Here is a 25724-nt window from a genome sequence, read left to right on the forward strand (position 1 = left end):
TTCAGCCTTACGAAAAAAAGCGTAGTCCTTTCTTTCTTTTTTGTTGTTGTTTCCTACTTTCCTTTAGAACACGGAGGAGGAAGCCATATGCTTAATAAAAGACAAGTTTGTCCGCCTCTGTTGTCAGTATCCCGTCGAATACCAGGCCTGAAAGCATGTATATATGTATGTATATATGTATGCATGTATGTATGTATGTATGTATGTATGTACGTATGCATGTATGTATGTATGTACGTATGCATGTATGTATGCATGTATTATGTATGCATGTATGTATGTATGTATGTATGGAGCTAACCACAGACTGCAGGGTTATGACGTGAATTTATTCCTATGGGATATTGCTCCGTCTTTCTTATCGCTTAGCAACGATATTCTTGAAGAGGTAGTCAATCTCGGGCTCCCACTTTAACAGCTGAGGTCCAACGAAACTGTCATAGAAAATTTGCGGCGCCTGGATCTAAAATCAGGAAAGAATAACGGTGAAAAAGAAGATTACTATATATATGGTCTGACAATAAGTGCAAAGGCATAAAGATCACTCTATCAATTTTGTCGGTTATACTCAAGTTTTCTCGGTCATTTCTGTGTTACACAGCGCAAATACGATTATTGCTATTCCGTAAACATACTGCAAGGGTGCCGCGATCACCTTATAAAGGCTGACACAGTCCCCTTCCCACGAAGAGTCTCGGTTCTTTAAGCTGTTCATCTTACCATGAGAATTAAGGGCCTCAGAGACCGCAGTCTCACTAATCAATGCTACTACGCAAGTAATTACGCCACCACTTACAGATAAACTGAGCAAGGTGTGAGACCGGGCTAGTTGGTATTCCATATTGTTATGACCAGCGCAAAAACCGACATGAAACACCAAAGGAAGCGACGAGGACTAGCGCAGTCCTCATCGCTTCTATAGGTACGTAAGCGTTTTGCATTTCGCCCTCATCAGAATGTGGCCGCCGCTGCGGGAATCGAGCCCATGACCTCGTGGGCAGCAGCAGGACGCCATAGCCACTGCGACACCGTGGAAGTTGTGCATCACTTTCACTTGACCCACCAATTATGCGTGTTGCGCATTTTCTTGCGCGGCTGTATACCATCGACTCGTGTCCCGTTTTCCAAAACCAAGCTTGCAGGTCTCGTTTCCTGCAAACCTGCAATGGCAGAAGGCGCACGGACACGGGCCTCGCAATCCCAGCTTGCCAAACTATGAGAAGCATCGCGTGTTCACCCGAATGCACCGAAGGCGATCTCTTTTCCACTGTATATCATCACACCTCATCCCCTGCATACTCGTTTACACGACGAATTATCGACCACTGTGTCATTCACGCAAACGTGGTCACTGTAAGCGACGTATACGCATGCCCGAACAACCCACTCTATACCTGCATCCAGATCAGGACGGCCATTCCGATGCACTCGATCAGCCCAGAGATGGGACCGCAGAACAACAGCGCGAGCACGCTGTCCACTGCCAGGTAGACACCGAGACCGGTCCAGTACTTGAGCCAGACAAGCGCACGCTCCTCGTTTGCGGCCTCCAGGCTCTTGAACGAGAAGTACAGGGGCCCCACGAGACCCAGTGCCAGCACAATCTTCCTACACGAACACATACGCATGATGAGGAAGGTGTGCCTTCAAGATATGACACGTATCCACAGCAGGGGACGGGCCAAGAAGCATCTTGCTTGCTTGCTTACTTGCCTTCGAGAGTGGCTCGTACCCACTATGGGGGATTGGCCAAAAATCAGGTGATTGAAGAAAAAAATTTTCGGAGTCTAATAAGGATCACTTGCGACTCTTCCTTTTTCTTTTCCACGGGCGGCGGCACATCGTGGTCATCGCGATCAGGCGCCAATTAATTACAGCGAAGCTGTATACCTCTACCAGCCAAGGAAATTTTCGTGTCGTTGGCGTAAGCAAAAAACGACAGGCTAAAAAATGAATACAAACAGCATATCTCCTTTGAAATCAGGCATATAGCATACAGCTCAGCAATCGTTTTCAAAAGAAAAACCACAAAACAAGCATAAAGACCACATGATGGATGATAAGGCGCGTGTGAACCATGGGAACACCTTCCGACGCGTTCCGGTAAAGATTAGGTTCACAGCTGCTTCGAAAGGGGTTGACGTCATTCAAAACCCGTGTGAAGTGCAAACCGTATAATGTATGCTAATGACGTCTGCGAATAATGCGAAGCACATTCCTTCTCCCGCGTGTGTTTCCCGGTAAAGATTACCGTTGCGTAAGCTACTCCGAGTGGAAAAGTACTCAACAGCACAGAAATCACGTAGTGACGTCACCCGGTCTAGCAACTCATTCAGTTCATTCCAGGCTACCATGGGTAGACCACAGAAAGTAAAGTAGCCAGAAGAACAGCGTGAATATAATGTCGTTGTCAAGTAATAAAGGGTGTGGTTAAGTACATTTCACTTGTCTCTGGTTTCACTCTTTGTAGAGCCACGTGTGTGAATTCAAGTGACGTCACAATGAGTAATCGTGGGTGTCGTTTACAGCTTCGCTGTCCAACCACCTTAACAGCGTGGATTGGAGCCACAGTTTTTTTTATGTCCATTTCATTTAGTTTCACCGCACTTCTTGCATCTTCGAAATCGTACAGCTGCAGAACGGACTAACATGTTTCAATTCCTAAATTACTTTTATATCTATAGAGTTAAGAGAATGCGCACTCCAAGCGACCACTCTATGCATGGACGTCAGATATGAGAACATCAATTATTTTATTTTTAGCACACTTGAAAAGCAGCTTTCTAGACTCTCGAAATATATCTCTGATATAAAATATTGTAATACAGAATGAAACAAGAGAACCCACTACATGACGACATAATGACACCGAGCGCGGACGCCCAGCCACCTACCTTAATTGTAACTCGTTTTACTTAAACATTTTACACATATTATTCTTACGTGTAGCATAGGTCCTAAGTGAAGTGTTTCAAGATGTATGCGACATATTTTAGACATTGTTTTAATAACTACCTTTACTTTCGATACACTATCTCGGTGTACCTGAAGTGCGTACAGTGTAATCACGCATACGCACTTGTGTAGGTTCAAGGCAATAGAAGACACGCTGTGCGTATTTCCTAAGCCCCAGCCGCCATTGGTGGCAGTCAACTGCACTGTGCACTCAAGCCCTAGAAATTCTAACACCCTGGTTATTCTAAAAGTAACGACAACTGCCGGCATTCCCTCATGGTTAGTGCCAGGAGAAAAATATTTATTTGCGCGAGCGCTACGCGGAATGCCAACTATATTTCGTGAAATCCTAAATATTTTCTTCCATTCACGGAACAATCCAAGCAGACAATCGCACGAGACCGTCTTTCTCGAAATCGAAAGTGCCCGACCCTTGTGTGCATGCGTCAGTTGCAAGAGAAACATCTAGATACTTTTCCTTTTCGAAATGTGCGTTTCCATATAGGTGCTACGGACAAGGACGCGCTTTTCACCATTTGTCCCCAGCCTAACCGCACTACAAGCACTATATACAAGCTACTTCTTACACCGTGACCACAAGACAGCGGAGAAATACTCCGCAGTAGGTTCGCTCACTGTTCGCCTTTCGTGGCGCCGAACTTAATTTAAGGGAAAAGCTTTCCGCACTTGGAGGAATGATCATTCGCCGGACACGCTTAAGCACATCTAGAGGTAGAGAGAGATACACGCTTTACTGATATGCTGGAGATGTTAATTAGCCTGGCGGTTCTCCTGACTTGCTACTCCAGGTACTGGGCGATGATTATGATATATACAGTGATAAGCGCATAAACAACACGTATACAGTCACAAACACACATATACACAATATTTACAGAGTTTCGTTAAGGCTTGTGGCCCGCGAGAACATCAGCAGCGCTTCCGTGGTGGTGCTTTGCCACGGGCCGAGAATGTGCCGCAGTTCCATGGCAAGCTCGAGTCTCGTTGCAGGTGTAGTGCCGCCTTCGGAGACTGTTTCTCTGACGCGTAGCGGCAGCAGTCGCACAGAACACGTTGCAGGTCTTCGAGGGCGTTACATTCAGAGCACATTGGCGAATCAGTCAGTTGAATCTTGCGCTTGAAATAGTTAGTGTAGGCCACGTTGAGTCTGATGCGGTGAAGCCATGTTTGGTCGCACGCCTAGGTAATTGCACTCTAAGTAAAGTGCACCTCCCTGTCGAAACTTGGTTAGGGAAAAAAGGCTGTTTCGTGCTGTGGTCAACAAGCCGCCGTTCTTGTCCGCCTGCTAGCTGAATCGATTGATCACTGTTTTGCAGATTGTAGGGATGCCGTGTTCCTCTGGGACATTCTCAGGTAATGCCGCTTTAGCGCCCGCAGACCAATTAATAATGGCATGTTGTTACTACGAAATCGTTTAGTGTTAAATATTAAATTGTAGTTTGTACTGAATTTCTTGTTCGTGGCAGGGCGGCGCATACGCAGAGCGTGCCCATGTGGCCCGTACCTGCTCCCGTCGGCGACGTCCGTGCCACTGGCTGCGCGCCGATGGCGCACTGCGAAGCGGCAAACCTTATGTTACGTGCGCTCCAGTGACAAGGGCCAACCACTGACGACAACAAACTGCCGCTTCGCCAGTACGGATTGTGTATCGGCCACTATGATCTCGTTTATTTACTATTTATACCCAGTACCTTACAGGCTCCTCATCGGAGCATAGCGTAAGGGGGGCGTTACATAGTTCATTATAACATATGGCGACAAATACGGGAAAAGAAATGTAATACATATATGCGGTAAAAAGCAAAGTGACAGTGAAAATACCATGGCATCCATAACACGCGAAAAGTAAGTAAGAACATACACTAAACTGTGTACGAGAAAATGCCTAATATGATCACAATGCTCATGGTCAAGCAAGAATACAGATAAATAGATTAAAATAAGTTATAGAATGCTTAACACAAAATTAATTTCTATACAAGGAAAAAGAAAATTCGAGAAAACACGTCCGAAACAAGTCAATTGGGTATTAGATAAGTATTGAACAGTTAAGACGCTATTTAGGCATGAAATGTTCGTGCAGACGGTCATGGAATGCTTCGCCATCTGTAATGGAGACGATATCGTCAGGAAGATCGTTCCAAAGTAAAATGGTATGCGGCAACGCTGATGAGTTAAACGCTTGTGTTCTACCGAAGATATCTACGCTTGAGGATAACGTGATTATGGAGCCGTCGAGACATATTCAGGGGGTTTCCAAGGTTATAGGACGAGTGGTCTACATGGTGTTGTTAATGTATCCATGAAGCAAACATGAAAGGGAAGCGGAACGGCCAATTTGAAGAGGGTGCAGTGAATTCTCAAGTTTCATTTTCGTAACGCTAGACTTGCGGTCATAATTTCCAGAAATAAACGGGGCAGCCCTGTCTTCTGCGAGTTCTAAGTTAGTGACTAAGTAATCTTGGTAGGGGGACCAGATCGATGATGCGAATTCCAACTGCGGGCGAATGCACGTTAGGTACGCTAACTTGCGAATGTTAGATGACGATTTACGCAGATTGTGGCGAGTGTACCCAAGCGTATGGGACGCTTTAGCACAGATAGCAGTAATATGGGAGGGACCATGAAAGATTGTGAGTCAGATGTATTCTTAGCTACTTGTATGACTGAACACGGGATATGGCAGAGTTGTTAATAAAGTAGGAAAAATGTGAGTTGGATTGTCTGCGACTGACAGAAATGAGTTTGCATTTGCCTGAGTTTAGAACCATTTGCCATTTACTGCACGACATACTTACTGCTAATGTCATTTCGCAGGAAAACTTGATCATCGGGAGAAGTTACTTTTCTGTAAACGATACAACCATCACCGAATAGTCTTATACTTGAATAAATGTTATTGGGTAGATCATTAATGTAAATTAGGAAAAGTAAAGGGCCTAGGACGCTGCCCTGAAGGACTCGATCCGAAGTTGCATCAGCCAGGCAAGAAGCACAGCTATTAATAAATGTAAATTGTTGATGAAATGATAAAAAATTTCTAATCCAATGTAAACTAGCCGAGTCTAGTCCAAGAGAACTTAATTTTGAAAACAACTGGCAGTGAGCAACGCGGTCAAAAGCTCTGCAAAAATCAAGAAAAGTGCTGTCAGTTTGTAAGTTATTGTCCATGTTAAAGTGCAAGTCGGTTGTAAATTCAACAACTGCGTATCGCAGGACAGATGTTTTCTAAAACCATGTTGATTAAAGAAAAAGAAATGATTAAACTCCAGGTTGCTGTAGAAGTGCGATGCGATAATATGCTCCAGCAACTTACATGAAATGCATGTTAAGGAAACAGGGCGGTAGTTATCTGGTACCTTTTTATTTCCGGCTTTGAATACTGGAATTACCCAAGCTACCTTCCAGTCTTTAGGTAATTGGCTGGTCGACAATGATTCGCCTAAATATGTAACACAATATTTCACTAGGTAGGGGTAGGGTATTTTTTTAAATATTTTAGAGTTCAGGTTATCTATACCGGCAGACGTAGATAGTTTGAGGTTATTTATAAGACATGTAATGCCTTCAACAGGTGACCGTTATGGGTTCGATATAAGGATAATCTAGTTCCGGAGCTATAAGGGCACCTTTAGATGATCTTCCTTGGTTAATACTGATGAAACAAAATTGTTAAATTCAGGTGAGCACTGAGCATCCACTAAAGGAATGTTTCATCATTGAAAAGACAGATTTGTTGCGACGCATTATCAGGCGATATGGTTTTCCAAAACTTTCTCGGGTTTGAGTGCAAAGGAGAAGGAAGGTCACACGAGTAGTACTTCTCTTTAGCTGCGAATATAGCTGGAGAATATTCTTTCAGGCATGCCTTGTACTTCTCCCAGGAAGAAGGGGTTGGGTGAACTCTCGGTAGCTGTATAAAGCCGTTTCTTTTTGGTTCGTAGTCTGCGCAGTGACGAGCTGAACCAAGGATTTTTGTTATCATGTGAAATGGAAATAAAAGGCACATATTTGTCAACTAAATCTAACGTCTCATTCTTGAAAGCTCGCCAGTTCTCATCCACAGACTGCAGCGGAAAAGTTGGTATAAAAGTCTGATGGAAAAACACCGCCAAATTCTTGTCCATGATGCTATAGTCTCCTTTATTGTAGTTACGAATGAATTTATATTTTATTGACGGAATTTTGACGGAAGCTTAGGCAGCCGGAGGAGGAAAGCACGTCGTCCACGTAGTACCTAGGCACAGGCACATTTACAAGCAAGATTCTCCAGCACAATATCCCCAGATTTCTCTCTGGGGTATTTTTGGGTCGGGATAACGCGAGATAGAAGCTCTCGTTGCCACAGCGGGCAAAAGGAACTAAGTGCTGGCTGCGGCGAAATACGCCTTTCCGAGTGATGGACCTTAATTAATGTGCTGCTAGTGAACCGACGAGTGCTCCTTTGAGCAACGCTTTCTTGTCCTTGTTTCTCTTTTTTTTAATTTTCTTTTCACCTTTCTTTTTTTTATCATTCGGCCTGAGATTATAAGAATATTACTCGCCCGTTACAACCGCCAGAAGTTAAGTTAAGTTCAGTTCAGCATGCAGTTCAGTTCAAAGGCGGAATCGAAGCACTTCCCGACTGCACCGCCGACATCTGTGACCCCGTATACGTCACGACACTCGTCATGACAAGGGCGTCATCGCTACAATAAGATAAATAAAGGCGACAAAACTCAACATGGCTACAAAGTAGTCTCCTCTCACACCACAGCTAATGCTTAAACATTCGCGTTACACACTCGTAACCGTCCTGTGAGTATACTTTTTCCCTGATTAATCAAGCAAGTAACAGTGCCAATTATTTTATTGAGCTATTCGCACTATAAAAAAGTGAGCTTGATGCAAAATTTGAGCAAGACTAGATTAGCGGTATGCACAAAATCATTTTTGTAAGATTTTAGGAGAAAGGGCCACATTTCTGTGTGTACAGGTGGTATCTTGGATTTGACGTCCGGGGCTGCCCAGGACTGCCCGAACGCAGCGTTACGCCATGCAAGATCATTATCAGAAACCAGCGCCCCGGGCAGTTTTGGACCGTCCGGGGCAACGAACCGAAGACACCAGAGTCTACCACCTCCTTGGTCTACCCAAGAAGGTTGGGTCTACCATCGCTTCCCACCGGCCCTTTCTTTTTTTTTTTTTTTTAACTCACCCTGGTGCACACATCGAAGACCGGGTTGGATGGAGGACGGACGTGGCGAATCGTGTGCGAGTTATTATAAGCTCAAGCTGTAAAATTTGTTTGTAATCATGCTTGTATATATATTTCATGCCACATCGTTTCTATTAGCAGGAGTAGCTCACAATTAGAGTTACTAAAGAAAAAGACTAGTAGAGTTAGCCTAAAGAAAAAGTAGCGCCATTCTTAGCTCTTGCCGCCACCGCGCTCACCCCGACGTTTCCTCCTCGCCGCCTCTTAGCCGCCTCCTGTCGCCCCAGCCTCCTCCGCTCCCCCATTGGCCAATCCGTGTCACGTGGAAGCTCGCGTTGCGCTTTTGTATATTTTTTTTTCTTCCCAGCGCGCTCCGACCGCCATTCTTGGGCCTGTGCGACGAAAGTGCTGTACGCACAAACGGATCATACGTGTTAGGGACAAGAACTTCGTTGTGATGGCATGCTGCTGCGCCTTAAGCATGGTGTAAAATATATACTCTTTAGGTGGGGACACTTATCGGCTTGCTTGCCAGACGCGATCGACCAGATAAAGCAGCACGAGCACGCGTCTATCGGGGCGGTGACGGCAGCGAATACCTATATATCGGCGGAACGACGCAACTTCAGTTAGAACGCACGCGAAAGCGTGCGCCGACAAGGAACGCGCGCATGCCCTCTCCCCGGTGACCTACTTTAGTGCGTCACTCAATCATTTCGGATTTTCCGCGAACCGCCGGTTGCTATAACAACGGGAGATTAAACCAATAAAAAGCTTTCTGTGTTGAAGTTGCGTCGTACTGCCGATAGGTATCCGCTGCCGTCACCGGGCAGATCGGCGCGCGCCTTTGCTTCTTTATCTGGTCGATCGAGTCTGGCGAGCGTCCTCACCTAAAGAGTATGTTTATATCTTACACCGTGGCCTCAAGTTACCGCAACCGACAAGGCGACGGCAAAAAGCTCTTTTTGTTTACCATCCGGCGAGCGCGAACGCTTGCTGTACACTTGGATTTGCACCGTCTCGCATCGTCGCGTTGCTACTTTCAAAACGGAATTATTAAGGCCAGTTACTGACTGACGAAGCAAAATCGCGCCTCAATAACTGCTCCGCAGGGCGCGATAGAAGTTTTCCGCGGATTTCCTCTGGTAGCGCGTTAGCTGTCGTCTGCCACGGCAGGCCCGACGTAGGCGACGCCACTGTCGACATCGCTCCTCGATCGCACTGGCCGCGCCGAGCGCGACAGCGGAACGGAGGAGGAGGGAAGTGGTTGGCGCTAATTTTTATATATAGGGGTTTTACTTTAGCCGATACGCGGCCACCGCTTCCACCACTGGCGGCTGCCGGATATCCTACTGGAATTAATTCACAAACAAAACAATGCCTCCATGACGTCACTGATGAGTTCAGAAGGTAGAGGGAGAGGGCGTGCAGTCGGGAGGAGCAGGGTTGCCGCTGAAGCCCTCCTGTCACACTTCGCATGCAAGCGGACTGTGTTCGTGCTATCTTGCAGGTCCCCTGGCCGTGCGGCGACATTGGCCAAATCGCGGAGCAAAACCCGCTGAAGTGTGTCATGTATTAGGAAGCGCTTTCTTACAACCAGGTTTACCTTGCAAGCTGCTATACATTTTCTAAACCACTGGGACATTTCTCGTACGCACCAGTGCCAAGCAATTATAATGAATATTTATATAGCGAACCGTTGTTAATTACCAATATTCGCGGTTAATTAATACATTACATTTCGTGATTTCCTGAAAGTAGTCGCTTTGAAAGCCCTAACTTGCGGTTACGTTTAGGGCTACACTTCAACTAGTCCACAGATATAGTGGGGGGTAGCATAAATAACTTCCTGGCACCATCAATCGTTAATTTTGTTCGTGTGTTGTGAAGTGTATCAACTAAAGCTAGCCGATTTCTCGGTCAGCCAAAACTCAACACAAGTAAAGTTCAACGCTTTTGTTTTTATTCACACATTCGGTACTGGAAAAAGACTGACCTCCACGCAGTGAGAAAGTGACAATCTACAGAAGCAATCTTCATTCACAACGGAAACTTGTACATAATGAGTCAAAATAGATTCTAGAAGATCCAAACCAATGCGAAAATTATTAACCACCACGGCTGCGTCTTTCTTTCTTTTCTTTTTTTTTTAACCTTGGCTGTGCATGTCGACAAAGAGTGAACAAAATGTATAGCCCAAAAAAACGCACTCAAGCCCTTCATTACAAGTATTTCACCGGCAACAGATAGGCTGCCGTCATGACGAATCAGTCGAGCGACATTGACCTTATGTCAGTCCACTCAGACTTGCACAGAACTGGTTTACTCATGCAAAATGAATACCTGCTCGGAAAATATAGTGAAATACTTGTGCTTACCCGTGGCCATTGGGAAACGTGAAAAACTTCGCAGAACTGGAGTTCCCGGTGTTCGAACGCCACAGAGCCGTGCAACACATGTGATGCCCTGATTTAGCCATCTTCGTCTAATGCTTGGTCTGCTTGGTCAACTTCTCTGTCTTATCTTTCCCATCTTCACACTTGGGACGACAACCGAAACAGACGACCAAGCGCGATCTGCCTTGTGATACCGCTGAGCGAGTGGCAAGGGTGAGCGGAGGCAAGCTCGACTTAAAACCCTCTATATAAGAAGTAGCGACACTCTCCTCCTCCGCCTTCCCTCCTCCTCGTTTCTCCTCTCTTTCGCGCTTCTTTCTCGACCGTGGCGCCGCCTACACCGCTTGAGACACGTGCACTTGTTTATCTTTCACCGTTGGCCGCTTTTCACCGGCTAACAAATGTTAAACGTAATCGCTCGGCGCAGTACGCGCCTGCATATATCGGAAGTTTCTCGAACGTTATCGATGCGTCTATCCGTTGTCTGTTGTCACTGACACTTATGTAATCTGATTATTTGAGTGTCGCGAATGGTGTAGTACTTACTGGAAGACACGCGGGCACCAGGGATTACTGTCGAACCTTCGATGACTCGATCGTGTATAAAAGCCGACGCGTTTCACCGCTGATCAGATTTCGGCGATCGCCGACTGTTCGCCGCTATCGTTGTGCTCCTCGCCAGTCGGAAGACGCTTCTCGGGCGAAAATGGCGATGGAGCGCGAAGGTAAACAAACGCAACCAGCGCCCGGTGGCGCAACGGCCCACGTGATGCCATTAGGCCAATGCCGATGCAGCGTCCGCCTCGGACTGCAGGGCTTGCGAGGAGGAGGCGGCATTCTTCAAAGCGTGTCGCTACTTTTTACATTGAGGGGCTTTAACAAAGCCGATTGAGTGGAGCGTGATAGCGTGTCTACTTGGCCTCTTCGTCGTTTTGCAGCCGACTTGATAGCGCGTCGCTCGCGTCTCGGCAAGACGCGCTTATCAAATGCGAAATCTACGCAGTTCCCTGCAGTATCTCAGAACGTGAAATCTGAGCGGAGCGTAAACGGCGCTCTGCTAAAACTGTCTATTAACTCCTCGCGGGCAAGCGAGTGCGTTGGATGCTTGACCAACGGCTCCTAGATAGCGCAAGGCCGGAGCACTTGGATCTGTGACGTCATGCTACCTTGCCCAACTGCCATAAATGTGGATGCTCCCGAGTAAGCCGTGGAAATTTTGACGTTCTTGGCAATGGTCCAAGTAGCATGACTTCATAAAGCAGAGAGGCCTGCTATCTAGCTTGACACGTTTTGATCTGGCCTTATCGAGGCGCAGTTAGAACGCAGGCGAGAGCGGACAAGGAACGCGCGGAGAGCGAGGATGACGCGGTGATGCCCTCCCGCAACACGTGGCGTGCTATCCGGGCAGCTCTGCTCCGTCGAGGCCCGTTCCTGACGTGGCGTCGCAGCCAATGGCAACTTAGGCGCCGTTTCTCGCCTTGTCCAGACGACAGATGCTCGACTGACGCACGATGGCGACCACTTCCCGCGCTTCTCCCGATTTAAAATTCATAAAAAGAGAAATAAGAAAAATAGCTTAGGATGTCCGGCAACCGCTAGGAGCGCACATGTTCCTTGAAACCGAAACTTACCTTACTTTCCGGGGGCTGAGTGAAGCCAGGCCGCCGCCATCTTACTCAGGGCACGAAGATACATCAGGGAATAGTGGAATATAGGAAACGCCTTATTTTCGCCTCCTTCATGTTTAAGATGGCTAATTTCACTGTAAAGATCATTTTGAATGTACAGCTTTGTTTCACAGGTTTTAGGAGGAAACCTGAATGGCGTGGTACATTTTTAGAGTTTTTGATATCACCACTCAGCCAAATATACTATTTTAGCTAGAAACAACGACATTTTATTTTACAATTTCCATAACGTCATTTAGAGTTCATTGCATTACAACACCTATTGGTCGGAGCGGGTAGCGGGACGACGAGCGTTCGAGGCGTGAAGACGCGCCCGCCGAGATGCTGATCATGTAATCCGAATGCATCGTTAATAAATCAAGTTGTTTTTGGTCATCGATCGTGCCATCATATGCGTCAACCACTGACATGGTAGATAACAGCCCACGCGCGCAAGTTATCGCTCTTTAAGGCTCCGAAAGATGAACACCAAAGGCTTCCTCATATTGGAAAAGCCTTCCCACGAAACACAAAACGTCTTGAAAACTCCTCGCAACGGCTACAAACGGCTATAGATGTCTTGATCTACGCGACGACGTTAAACAGATGTTGTTTGAAACATTATGTAGCAGGAAGTACGGTTAATTAAATATATGCTATTGTGTTTCAGCTGTGGTAACAGCCCACCTCTGGCGTCACCGGAGTATACTTTGGTGAACGCCTTGAGAGCGTATAACTCAAGAACTTTTTTAGATGTTTTTGTCGGAAAATGTGCGACATGCTTGGGCGTGCGCGTGAAAATGAAAATATTTAAAATGCGCGTGCCCGACGTGCAGCGTTACATTCCGTGCGACTTTAACAAGCTATATGCAATCCGTTAACGTCGCATCATATAGCCTTTCGCTGCTTTCCCCCTTCGGGTGAACAAGCAGAAAAAGCCTGCGGGGCTATTTGATTCCTTTCCGATTTTTTCGCTCGATCAGTCTGTCACGACAGTCAAAGTTTAGAAAAAATGTCACAGTTTCGCCCTAAGGGCGAAGCAATGAATGCGATAGCAACACAGCAATGTCATACGAAGTAAGGTGAGCGGCCTTGGTAGCAATATGAATTGTAGTAAACATGAGCTGATTAATTAATTAATTAATTAATTTATTTATTTATTTATTTATTTATTTATTTATTTATTTATTTATTTATTTATTTATTTATTTATTTATTTATACAAAATACCCCTAAAGGCCCTCGCAACCGAGGGTATTACATAGGGGGGGGGGGGGCACAAATACAACAACAAAGAGAACACTTGTGAAACTATACTAACAAGTTAGAATTTCGTTATACAGTCATAACACTATGCAACACTATACAGATTGATAACAGCTGTACAACCTGCAAACAAATTTATTTAAAAAACAAAAACAACACGAGAATCATCATAGAAGTAAAAAAAAAAAACGATGCACGTCCAGATAACAATATACACAATGATTACGCTGTAGCACTGGCAGACAGTAGATTTAAAAATTTATCGTGATCTGTGGTGGTAGCAACACGTGGAGGCAAAGCGTTCCAGTCAGTTATAGTGCGTGGAATGAATGAATGTGCATAGTTAAATGAACGACATGACACGCGCTTGACTTTGAAAGGATGGTCGCGTCTATCAAAAATAGCAGATGGCAAACAAAAAAGTCGTTATGAAGAGTTGAGTGATGATACAATTTATGAAAAAGTGATAAACGTGCAATTTTACGGCGGAGGGATAGTTCTTGAAAGCCGGCACGTTTCTTCAATGCTGGGATTGAAGACTATCCAGCAATGCTGTGATTGAAGACTTACTATCCATTAAGTAAGCAGGTGTGCTGCGGCGTAAGTAGACCGACATGAAGAGAGACTCGATGACCACGAGAAGGCGCGTGTGAAACGGTGGTGTTGATGAGAAGCGCTTACCGTGGGCAGCGCGTGCGAAGGGACACACCTGTAGTGCTGCACTGCCGATCTGGGCAGCATTGCAGTGTAGCGTGCGTTGGAAAATGTGGCCCGACTATTACTAAATGAATGAACAAGCGTGGTGTGAGCGCGCACAAACAAACATGAATAGATCACACTGAATGACTGCAGCCAACGACTGTCAAAACGCTGGCAGCGAGCTTATGTACGTGCGGTCTATCGCTTCAACGGAAACTGAGCGGCGAATGCACGGCGCATAAAGGTCAGAGCCGTGCGGAGATAAGAGACGGTGCGGTCGAACGAACGACGAGCGCGGTTGTTGGCAGCGTAGAAGTTGTTGTATTACAGAGTGAACTTCTGTGGGCAGCCAGCGGTATCCAAGAGGGAAGGGACCTGGATTGCTGTGGTTACTGCAGCTACGTCTTATTTTCTGTGGTCACCTTTTCTACTGTATTAAAAAAATTGTAAAATAATTCTGCATGTCCTTTAATTTATTAGTCAATAAAGCCGCTTTCTCACAAGGTCAGGTAATTTTTTTCTGCACTTGTTATGCTCATTTGCTTTGGATGTGTATTGCACATTTCATATATGCGAAACAATTTTATGCAAGTGATTATAAATAATATAATGTAATGCTTCAGTTTAATTTTCATTTCTATATAGTAACGTGTACTATGAAGCTAGCATACGGATGCATGGTATGCGGAAGAAGTGGCCAATAATTTTCCTTACCACGTCACTGTAGAATGACAATCTATAAATGCTGCTTTAAAGACAGCTATAAAAGCCTGCATATTGTTTCTGAAGCCATTATACGTTATGATTTCGGAAACAATATGCAGGCTTTTATAGCTTAATTAAGAATTTTGTTAGACGTCACCAGAATTCTGTTATAATTTATAACGGAATTCTGGGAACGTCTAATAAAATTAACTTGTTCTTGTCAAGATGTTTTATAAAAGCCTGCATAATGTTTCCAAAGTCATTATTATATAATTCTGGGAACGTCTAATACAATTCTTGAAGTTGTTCTTGTCGAGATGTTTATTAGCCAACTTTTAGCATAACGTTAGCAGGGCTTACTGAAGTACCTGTAGACGTCCACGGCTAGAAAATGTCTTGACCAGGACAGATATTACACTTTTGAATTATCCGTTCAAGACATCTTTTAGACATCAAATAGCTGCTTGTGTCTTTCGTGGGTTTAGCGCAATTCAAAAAAGACCGGGACGTGACGGACACGGGACCGCGCTGTCCTGTGTCTCTGTCACGTCCCTGTCTTTTTTTTTTTTTTTAATTGCGCTAAAGGCTTTGCCAATATGAGGAAACCGTACCAACTAGCCCAAGAATCAGCCTTGTTGAACCAAAGGCTTGTTTGGCAGCGAAATCTCCACAGGCTTGACAAGCCGCTGGACCCTGATTGAGCTGTTTCTGAACTGCACTTCGAGCCGCATTTTATCATCATCATCTCTGAGGCAAAGCTTTTTCTGCTATCTTACTTCTTTAATGACAGATGGCGCGAAGTGTCTGCCCGACACGCGATGTGATCTACTAGAGATCACGTCGATCGCCGCATGAAGCGGGACCACAGAACACCCATACAAACTTAGAGAAAGAAAACTGTACCTTCCACAGTGCTACATTCTAGTTCACTCCACCGCCGCCGTTGCTCTCACCTCCCCCCCTTCTAGCCACTGTACCCCTATTATTCTAGGGCCCGGTAGTCTTCAAGTAGACTTAATGTCCCTAGATTCCCTGCTCTTCTTTAAGTAGCGACATCTACTCCGTCGGCCGCCATTATCTTCCTGATAGCATGCGACCGTCAACGGCCGCTGCTATCTACGCTGCTCGCAGCAGCATGCAAATGATTGCGGGTGAACAGCGTTAGGAAGAACATGGCTACCGGAATGAGCGCCACCCAATGAGATTCATCGGCGGTGCTTCAAAGCTTGTCGCTACTTAAAGAAAGCAAAAATTATCTAGGGACTTTAGGTAGACTGAGCTCGGTTCCAGCGATGAATTTTCGCGCTGGTTAGCACTTTTTTTCTTCTTTTTCTTTCTTTTCTTTCTTTTTCTTTTTTTTTAAGCAGCCAGACGCGGCAGATCACTAACGGCGGAAGCCGTGCATGCAGCCGTTATGCCAGCGAAACTACAGTGGCTAGAATAGCGAAACGCCGCAGCTGATAAAGTTCACCATCTTTAAACACGTTCGCTTGGGTGGTACCTATGGAATTTTGTACGCATAAACTGGCCGATATACTATTGATATCTAATTAAAACGAACCTGCGTGATGCTGATCAAAGGAAACGACCACCCCGTTCGCAAATATTACCGAATCGATAAACGGCACATTGATACCAGTGGGCTGCTGCTGATCACACGTCAGTGAGGCCTCAAAACTTTTATTCAAGTAACAATGCACAAGCTTTAATAACGTAAGTCAAATAAAAACAATAGAATGCTTATTTTGTAAAAAATTACACCGTAATTATGTTTGTCGGTTATTATATATACACTAATAGATCAAATATTGAGCCGTGTAGAGCGCCCCTAGCAGGAAAAATACAAACTAAAGTATGCAACAAAATTATAGTAGCTCCACTTGCACACTTCATGCTGGAACGCGCCGGGGTTGATTTTTCGCCCTCTGTGGCCATTTGGTGAACTCGAGTGTGTGCGGGCCCTGGCGAGACGAGATCGCAAGTTTCGCCATTTATTCCATGGTTTTGCTCAGTTGTTCCACGGTGGTTTACATGGTGGTTTAGGGCTTGCCTGGGGGCTTAGTGTCTGTGGTTTCTACATTCCCATGCTGTATTCGGTGTGAGTTGGGTGCGTTTTTTATTTGACACTCTATGCGCAACGGAAACGAATGCAACACGCAAAGTTTGCGCGGTACGGAGTGGCTACCATCCGGAGCGGCGTGCTGTGTTTCTAGCTTCGATCGCCCGACTGGGGAAAGTGTCGGAGTGTCGGTGTGGTAGGCGTAGCGTCTTGCTGTCAAAGCGGTGGTTTCTGATCAGGGCCACGTCAAACGCTACTGAGCCGCAGTCGTGACCAGGCTGTGAACAGGACGACAAACGAAGTGAACTCCGGCTCGATCAACACGTAAAGTTCTGTGTGGCCTTCAACAAACTAAGGTAAGCTCCTCATCGCAAGTGGTCATTGATCTTGAACAGAGCTGCCTGGGCTAAATGTCGGGGTCCAGTTCTTGGAATCCCGTTTCCTGTCTAGAGGTGGGTTTCTGAGGAGCGCGGCAACGCCCGGAAAATTGTATGCCGAGGATAGTATTTCGTATCTCAAGATTCTATCCATTACGAGTGTGCTGTACTTACGTCACGCACAGTACTCATTCGCTGTGTGCGCTTTCGTGAGTTGGTTCCCTTGGGCAGACTGTTTATGAGCCACGTGGAGCACCACGTCTACGCTGCCGGCAGCAGCTTCTCAGCCTTCTTTTTGCCTTCTTTTTACTCAAAGAAAAGTCCAATTTAAATGTTTTTTCTCATTCTTGAAGTCGTAGTTTAGCTTATTACAGTAAGAGTAAACAAATTTACAGTTACAAGACTATCATAGGTAAAGACTAAACCTGTTGTACCTAAATCCGTCAGCCTGTAAGTCCGAGCTTTCTTTATGCCACGCATTAACTGTAGTAATCGTGACGTGTTAGTAGCTGTGACACAATGCCTTGATGTCAGGTGCAGTACCAGACACTTGCAGCTTGAGGCCAGAATGCAGCAGTTGTCCTTTCCTTTTTTGTTTTTGTGCCTACAGCTCTTCACATTTATGCAGCACTCAAGGTACGTGTAGCTTAGATATTCCATATATAAGTAGCAAGTATGTCATATGCAACGCATACTCTTTACAAGTGAGAAGACAGCATCATTTGCGATGCAAATGTGCCCGAGCTGTGTTAGCTGTACGTCTTCTCACCCATTGCAAAATTAGTGAGTTTGAAACACTAGGCGTCATATTTGTTTCAAGCATCTCTTGGGATAACCACATTGACTGTTAAACATCACGAATAGCCTCCGTAATAGGCTTACTTTACTGGCACAGCAATTACCTTCCTTCTAATATAATGTTGCTCTTGTAGTAACTCGCTCTTTTTGTCTCAACTAAGCTAGTGCCATGTTGGTCTGGGCTACGACTACTTCAACTAACTTAAAAGAAATTGTCTTGGTTCCAACGAAAAGTGGTGAGAGTAATCGCACGCTCAGCCCATAGTTTTCCGGTAGAAACATTGTTTGCGTGCCTTCATGTATTACTTGTATAGGACGCCTATAGCTACTAGCAGTGCACATCTATAATTCAGGAAACTAATCAAAAGAGCAATATCCATACTACACCAAGCAGGCTTGTGATGAAAGCTCCCACAAAGTATCATGCAAAGAACCCTGAATATTGAAAAATTCCCCCATTTTATTATAAATTTTTTATACAATTATGGAACACAAACATTAGAGTACCAAGTGATTAATATCCTAAATAAGTATTTGGTATTTCGATGGGGGCGAAATGCAAAAACACCCATGTACTTAGATTTAGGTGCCCCAGGTGGTCCAAATTTCCGGAGTCCCCCCACTACGGCGTGCCGCATAATCAGATCGTGATTTTGGCACGTAAAACCCCATAATTACATTTTTTTTAAATAAGTACCTTAGAAACATGGTTGGCTTACCTCGACTCAAGTTATTTGAACTTAACACACTATTCTTTCCAGTATAAATTGTTATCGCTTTACACCATGTAGTGTTATTTTCCTATATCTTTGTTTCAGAGCATTCCTGTCTTTTATTTGGCCACTTTCTATTTGTTTTATTCGCTATTATTTTTTTTTTTTTTTTATTGTGCTTTGTGCTTTGATATGGCTCCACACTTGAACACATTTGCTGCTTTGGTTTAGAGTTGTGTTCAGCCTGCGTTTTCATGCTGTTCAATTAAATTTCTATGCATTGATGCTTAGCACAGAGCCATGCAGTGTTCTGTGCATTACTGAGCGTTATCGCATGATTTTGTTTTCTTCACGTAATTAAACTTTGTAGATGTTCGTAGTGTAAAGACAAAGTGAACTTGGCCGCGAGCGCTCGCAAGGCGGGCTTTGGGGGATGACGACGAAAAGGAAGAATAGAACAATTTCTGCCTGGAACAGGTGCTGTCTCTGTTTTTCCTCGATTCCATTACAATGGCGCAGTAGACATGTTGTAGTTCGTTTATATATTTATCTAAAGCAAGTATTCGATTATCGCAGGAAGGTATGTGATGAAACTGTGGTACTTCAGGGGGTCAAGGTTCCGTTGGCGCTTCGCTCACAGCCTGACTGGAGTGCCGTCGGGATGGGGTGTCTTTGTGATATTCCATGTCCATATACTACACATACATGTTATTTGTCTACCTATGCCCAACTTCATAGGTGTGTGTACAACATGTCATCTACTAAAGTCTAATTCATTAATTTTGTTTCGTTACACCTGTGTGGTGCTTTTGAAATTGTTTTCTGTTACCAAGATGAACGAGAATTGTACCATGCCTGCCACTGCTGTATGCCTCATGGGGAATGACAGCTAGTCAAGCTTCTATAAAGCTTTCTTTCCTTTCTCCTTACAAGATTATGGATACCCTTCCTCAATAAAAAAATTTTAGAAAGAAAGGTTGATCAAACTGCTTTAGCACCAAATAATTCCAGCCACTTGACAAAGGCTGTGGCAGACAGCAAACGCCGAAATAACCGCATAGAAATTTTCTGTGAACGGTGAAGAATGTTAAGTGAGAGCAGAGGAGTGTTAGAAGGGTCACATGAAAGATACAGATTAACAAAGTTTATATCATCATTGTATGGCATTTATAGCTTAAAACTTGGAAGAGGGTGCCAGACAAGCTACTTGTCTTCACTGGAGTCGAAAAACTAAGCATTCTTCTACTGACGTAATAAATACAGCGACTTTTGTGTTTGTTCTAACAATTAAAAGAGAAGATTGTGTGCTTACAGGTGCTTTTTTGTTCACTGAGACACCCTAATAAGGTTTCATTGTTTTTTGTTGGCATCACCTAAGAAAGAAAAGCATTTAATGTCGCTATTTGCCAGTCTTATCCTAACTTCTGATTGCATACGGGCAGCAAAACGTCAATCTCTCTGTAGCAACTCACTTGTACAGAGTGGAAGGGCACTTCCAGTAGTAATATTAATTTTCATCCAGGTTGAGAAGGCAAGCATAGATGTCAAGTGTTTCATTAAATGATACGTAACAAAAAATGGTGTTCAATGTTCGAGTGGCAACAGCAACTGTAAGTGCAAAATCTTTTCTTAAAGTTGTTGGAATTAAAAATTGGGGCACTGTATAAAGACAACAGGTAGCATCTCATTATGGCACGCTGTAATTCCTTTCACAGCAATGTAAGCCCACTACTTCACTACTTTCTATCAACAAGTGCCTGTTTTTAGCATAAGCAGTACTTATGCCAAACCTTTGATTCAACTAAACATATCTGAATATTGCATACCCTCTTTCGGCACTGTGTTGTGCACAATTGTGCATGCCGAGATAGTGGATCAAAAGCAAAAGCACCAACGAAAATAATTATATTTAAAACATGCCGCATACATTGTGAAACACATCTCATTGGATCTTTGTGTTATAGTAAAACAAGTTGAAAGGTAGACAGCTAGATATATCGCTCTCGGTGCCATTATGTCATTTAATTTGTTTACTTAATTTATTGTTTTTCACGATGTTTTGCATCATTCAGGTTTTGCAAGCTGCTTCCAAGTCTGCTAGAAGTGAAATAGCTGAGGTTCTCACATCTGATGTTCAAGTAGAGAGTCCTCACATGGAGTCCATCCACATTCTGTAGCCGAGCTATATTTCAGAGCCAACTTTCCTGGCCTACTCGATTATTTGCACCTACTGCCAGCAGTCCGACCACTAAAACGCAGGTGACATTTTGGCCGCCGTTGAACGAATATTTCACAAATAAATATGATGGACATTTCTGTTTTAACGTGATAGTGTTAAGGGCCCCGTGTCACAGAAAATCCGGCGTTGGTGTTGGCGCAAGCGCCCCAGTGTTGTTGGCAGAAATAATCATGCCGAACCACATCATCCTGAACCACCCCGACGGGTAGGCCCTTTGTGCGGCGCAAGGCATTAGTGAACAAAAATGTAATTTCTCAAAGTAAAATCCGTGAGAAAAATTGCAAAGTACGACTTAACCACAACCTACAGACGTGATAGCGTCGAATTGTAATTTGAATATATGGGAAAAAAGCCTGATAAGCAGCTAGGGATGTTTAAATGCTGTCGCGTTCCACTCTTAAAGGCGAAGCTTAAGCATCTTCCAAATTTTTTCAGTGAAGTAGATCGTTTTTGCTGTGTATGTAGAGCAGCGTGCGTTTTCACAGCGTATCTGTAGAACAGTCAGCTAATTCGTTTTAATAAACAGTGTACTATCTCATAAAAAAGCAATTTTGAGTACTTTTCCCCAAATGTTAGTATTTTCTGGATTTGATGGTAGTATTTTATACAATTTAAGGTTGGCAGGTCTGCATTAGGGGTGTGCAAATATTCTAAACTTTCGAATAACGCATTGAATGTTGACCCATTCGATTAAGTCCTCGAATTGAGTAGTAACTTTTTGCAAATACGAATAGTATCTTTCTAATACTTTTGAAGTATGTTATGTTGTTGACTGTACACGATCAAACATGAAGTTCAAGCAAAAGTGCAATATTTTTCATCCCATCCACAACAGACACAACACACTAGGGCCAGATTTGTCAGCCAGATTTTTCCAGCTAAGCCCAATCACTCGCCAGAAAATGTTGCTTAGTCATGGCATTTGGCAGTGAGTATTGTCTGGTACTATTAATAGATGCAGCATGTGTGTCTTATCTTCACATTAAATCAGAATGTGTTTCATTGAAACATATGTTATACAATAGCAGCACCATCTGCTGCGACAACTCAGACTAAAGGAAAAGTTTTTTCGTTTTTTTTTTTTTTTTTCGCTCTGCCGTCATCGCTGATGGCATGCTGTCTGGTTGCAACCAATGTTACTAGTTTGGTTATCGTAACATTGGTCACAACGGTATACACATATATCAATTGGTCCACAGAGTGACCTCTATATATTTTATATAATAATTCAGGACCACAATTCTCCCAAGAGCCCTCAATTTGCAAATAATCTGCTTAGTTGTTCCTAATATGTACTTCCTTTGTGCTTTTAATAAAGCATGCTTTATTATGTGCATTGTATTGAGAGAAACATTTTATTGTGAATACCAAAATGTTATAATTGTTTGATATGAATGGTGAGGAGACAGTACATTATTCACAAACTATTAAAAAAATATCAGATATTCGATTTGCTTCTGACATGCGATTTGTACTTGATTTACTTCTGGGTACTTATTCAATTTGTATTCAATTTTATCTCAAGAACTGCTATTCACACACCTCTATTAAACGTGATAGCTGAAATCGTAAGATTATGTTGCCCTTATTTTTTTTTATCATTCCTTTTTTGACTCACCGACTGAAAAGCTGAATGATTAGCAGAGAAAATGAAGGTGAAAAGTCTCATTCTGAATTTTACGCTTGAACCATAATGCTGTTGATGCAAGTGTGATGCCATGAATTTTGAACTGTTTCCATTTCAGCTGTTCTTATGCAGGAACAGTTACCAAATGTTGCCTGTTTGAGTGCTTGCATAACTTTGATTGCCGCGCAATTTTTCTCTATTGATAAACAATTACATTGCCATGAGCAGACAGTAGGAAAATTAGTGATATCAGCTGGCAGTGTGGTGCGGTTTTCAATTATTTATTTATTTATTTGAAGTTACTGCCGACTGATTTTTGGCAGCCTAAGCAGGGATGGTACATAAAAAAAAAAGTTCACAAAAAAAATAATGTCAAATCACAATTGATAAAGAAAAAACAATGGTGCTTTTACATCACTGCGCAGAACAACAGTACCGATTACTAAGGACATGAATTCAATAAAGAGAGCAAAAACGGAATGTAACAAGGCTAGATCACTGGTACATGATTTAAAAAATAGCACTTACATTACGATCAGCACAGTACAAATCACTCTTCATTTATAAATGACAAGCAACAGTGGATAGGAAAGAGTAGACCGAGTGCTTGTTCGTGACCTTTTTTGGAAGTATGTTCCAGTCTCTTATGTTTCTGGGAAAAAATTTTAACTGGTAAGCATTTGTTCTAGTCTGGGGCATAATGAGGGTATGTTCATGTATTGATTAAGTACTTACAGACGTGTTAAACTGTAAGTAACTGTCAAAATCCAGTTTTAGGTTGGCCGTTGACTTATAAAGCACCTTGAGGAGGTGTAAATCACGGCATTCAGCCAGTGTGGTGTCACCAGCCGTCTACCATTTTTACATCCCTCATTGTTTTACAAGCCTCCAATTTCATTTTCCCTTCTCGTTTCTCTCTTTCTCTCCAATTTCGTTAATAAAGAAGTGTACCGTATCAATCCAGCTTAACTTTACATTGCTCTCCAGTGTCTCATTAACATGTGGAAACATTGTGCACAGGCAATGGTGGTGAAAAACATCTGCTGCATAGGAGCCGGCTATGTTGGGGGTCCTACGTGCAGCGTTATTGCCCACAAGTGCCCTGACATCAAAGTTGTGGTCGCAGACAAGAGCCCTGAGCGCATCAAGCAGTGGAACTCTGATGAGCTGCCTATTTATGAGGTTGGGAAACTTGCTTGTATGTTGATCTTTCTTTTCAACTTTCATGAAACAAAATGCATGTTGCTTTTTTATTTACCTGCAGATTGCAGCTTGTAGAGTACTTTTATGCCTTAAGGCTAAGGCACACTCGAATAACTTTTTGCGATAAGGCTCATCCCTTGCATAACTTTTGGAAGGATTTCTACATAACATTTCCAGCTTCTCTGTTTGTTTGTTTTTTGTGTGCGTTAAATGAAGTTACAAATCATTTAAATCGTACGGAATATACTGGAAAGCGTCATGGCACCCTAAATAATTTACTATAATAGACCAGTTGGAAAACCTGCAAGGCAGCTTTCTTGTATTGCAAAATTTCATGCACAATGGCTGCACAGTGCAGCCCATCCTCATTGCAAATTTTAGTTGCCATGTAGCATCTGCTAGCGTATATTTGACCTGTGGAGAAGCCTGCGTATCAGTCCAGTCCCTTTGTAGCCCCTCCATTGATGCTTTCATGCTCTTTAGATTCCATTATTTCCACTTGAATAGCGCTGTTTGAGGTGCTTCTGGCATGTAGCACATGCATTTGCAGCAGCTGTACACACAAGGTGCTATGTTGAAACTAAGTATTGCAATGGTTGCATCGTTATTGTGCGTGAAATTTTGCCGAACAAAAGATGTGCCTTCAAGTTTTTACAACTCTAAAGCGAAAAATGCATTTTTAAGAAACATGAGCCGGACATCTCAGCACTGTTGTGTCCAGCTCTGTCACTGTATCTGTGTTTTTTTCGCGCTCTTGTTTTTACAATGCAAAACCAACAAACTGATGAATCTGTTCTTTTGCAACTCGTTCATACTTGTTCCTACAAACCAATTTTGGTACCAGGGAGGTGAATGTGTCATGATGTCATCATAAAGTGGCTTTCTTTGTTCCTGCTATTGCTGCAGCTCTCGCACGCGAGTGGAGCCAAAAGGAACACGCTTAGCACTCTTTTTTTTATGAGCATCATCATCATGCCTCACCTTATTGCTACACGTCAGCAAATTTTCCTCTATGTCATGACATCATGATATTGTCGATGACGCTAGGTCCATCATTTCGAGACTAACTTCAGTATCACATTAAAATATCTTGTAAATGTTTCCCAACCTTTAGTACTCCTTTATTAGGGCTTTTTCTTTAACATAAAACGCAAGACACGTGAAATTCTGACAGTGTGCTTCTCCACACTTCTCATTTGACCCACGTAAGATTGTCAATGTGGAATTAAAGCTGAGCATATGAACTGGTGCCTCTGACATCACCATTTGCACCCGACCCTCAGCTTCAACAGCTCTGTGAGTATGAGGTCGGCTGTCTCATGCAAGTCAACCTACATGTGTGGGAGAGCCTGCTTACAGGATTTGCATGCCCCCTGTTTGCTGTAGTTCTTTTTAAATAAAATGGATCTTGCTTTAGCAGCTTATCTCCTTGCAAATCTGAGCATTCTGCCTGCCACCATTGTACAGTTGCTAACCGTAATGCTGGCAGAAATAGCTTTTGTCTTAAGTGTCTTTCTTGCAATATCTGTTACTGTCCTTTATTCAATGTACATCTGTAAGTCTTTTGTTGTTGTCTAGTTGGAATATAAGCCATAAGTAGAGTAGTCCCTGTTCCACACTTCACCCTATCTTGTGCAAATATCTTCTTATTTAATAATTTTTCTTGCTATAGATGTCTTATGGCTGGTAAACTGCCCCTCTGTTTGGTTTAATCATTGAGATGCAGTTACCACTAGTCATTCAAATGGCATGATATATATAACAAGAAGAAGCTCCTCGTGAAACCCAGAGGTGGTTTTCCT

At 43.5% G+C, this 25724-nt stretch overlaps 2 protein-coding genes across 6 annotated transcripts in view; one reads left to right on the forward strand and one right to left on the reverse strand.

Moving 5' to 3' along the window:
• Nucleotides 1-328: 328 nt before the first annotated feature.
• Nucleotides 329-1674, reverse strand: LOC119448059 (receptor expression-enhancing protein 4). Its single transcript, XM_037711553.2, has 2 exons — nucleotides 1395-1674; nucleotides 329-463 (listed from the first exon to the last, which is right to left on the reverse strand). Exons 1-2 carry the CDS (start codon nucleotides 1626-1628, stop codon nucleotides 359-361), a joined length of 339 nt encoding a protein of 112 aa, XP_037567481.1. The 5' UTR covers nucleotides 1629-1674; the 3' UTR covers nucleotides 329-358.
• Nucleotides 1675-16887: 15213 nt separating this feature from the next.
• The window catches only part of LOC119449656 (UDP-glucose 6-dehydrogenase), a 49342-nt gene continuing 40505 nt past the window's right edge, over nucleotides 16888-25724 (forward strand). For 3 of the 5 annotated variants that reach the window (XM_049665348.1, XM_049665347.1, XM_049665349.1), the window contains exons 1-3: nucleotides 17855-17876; nucleotides 17953-17978; nucleotides 23740-23901. In XM_049665348.1, coding sequence (XP_049521305.1) covers nucleotides 17870-17876; nucleotides 17953-17978; nucleotides 23740-23901 — 195 coding nt within the window. In that variant the 5' untranslated portion in view covers nucleotides 17855-17869. Of the gene's footprint in view, nucleotides 17322-17854; nucleotides 17877-17952; nucleotides 17979-23739; nucleotides 23902-25724 lie in introns of those variants that run through there. The other 2 variants (XM_049665352.1, XM_049665351.1) reach the window with 2 other exon arrangements.

Source organism: Dermacentor silvarum, chromosome 4 (genome assembly GCF_013339745.2).
Source record: "Dermacentor silvarum isolate Dsil-2018 chromosome 4, BIME_Dsil_1.4, whole genome shotgun sequence".
Taxonomy (NCBI): Eukaryota; Metazoa; Arthropoda; class Arachnida; order Ixodida; family Ixodidae; genus Dermacentor; species Dermacentor silvarum.

Coding starts and splice junctions, on each gene's coding strand:
- LOC119448059 (XM_037711553.2), bottom strand. CDS start 1,628: ATGCGTATGTGTTCGTGTAGGAAGATTGTGCTGGCACTGGGTCTCGTG. Junction 464..1,394: donor CCGTCCTGATCTGGATGCAG/GTATAGAGTGGG, acceptor TCCTGATTTTAG/ATCCAGGCGCCGCAAATTTT.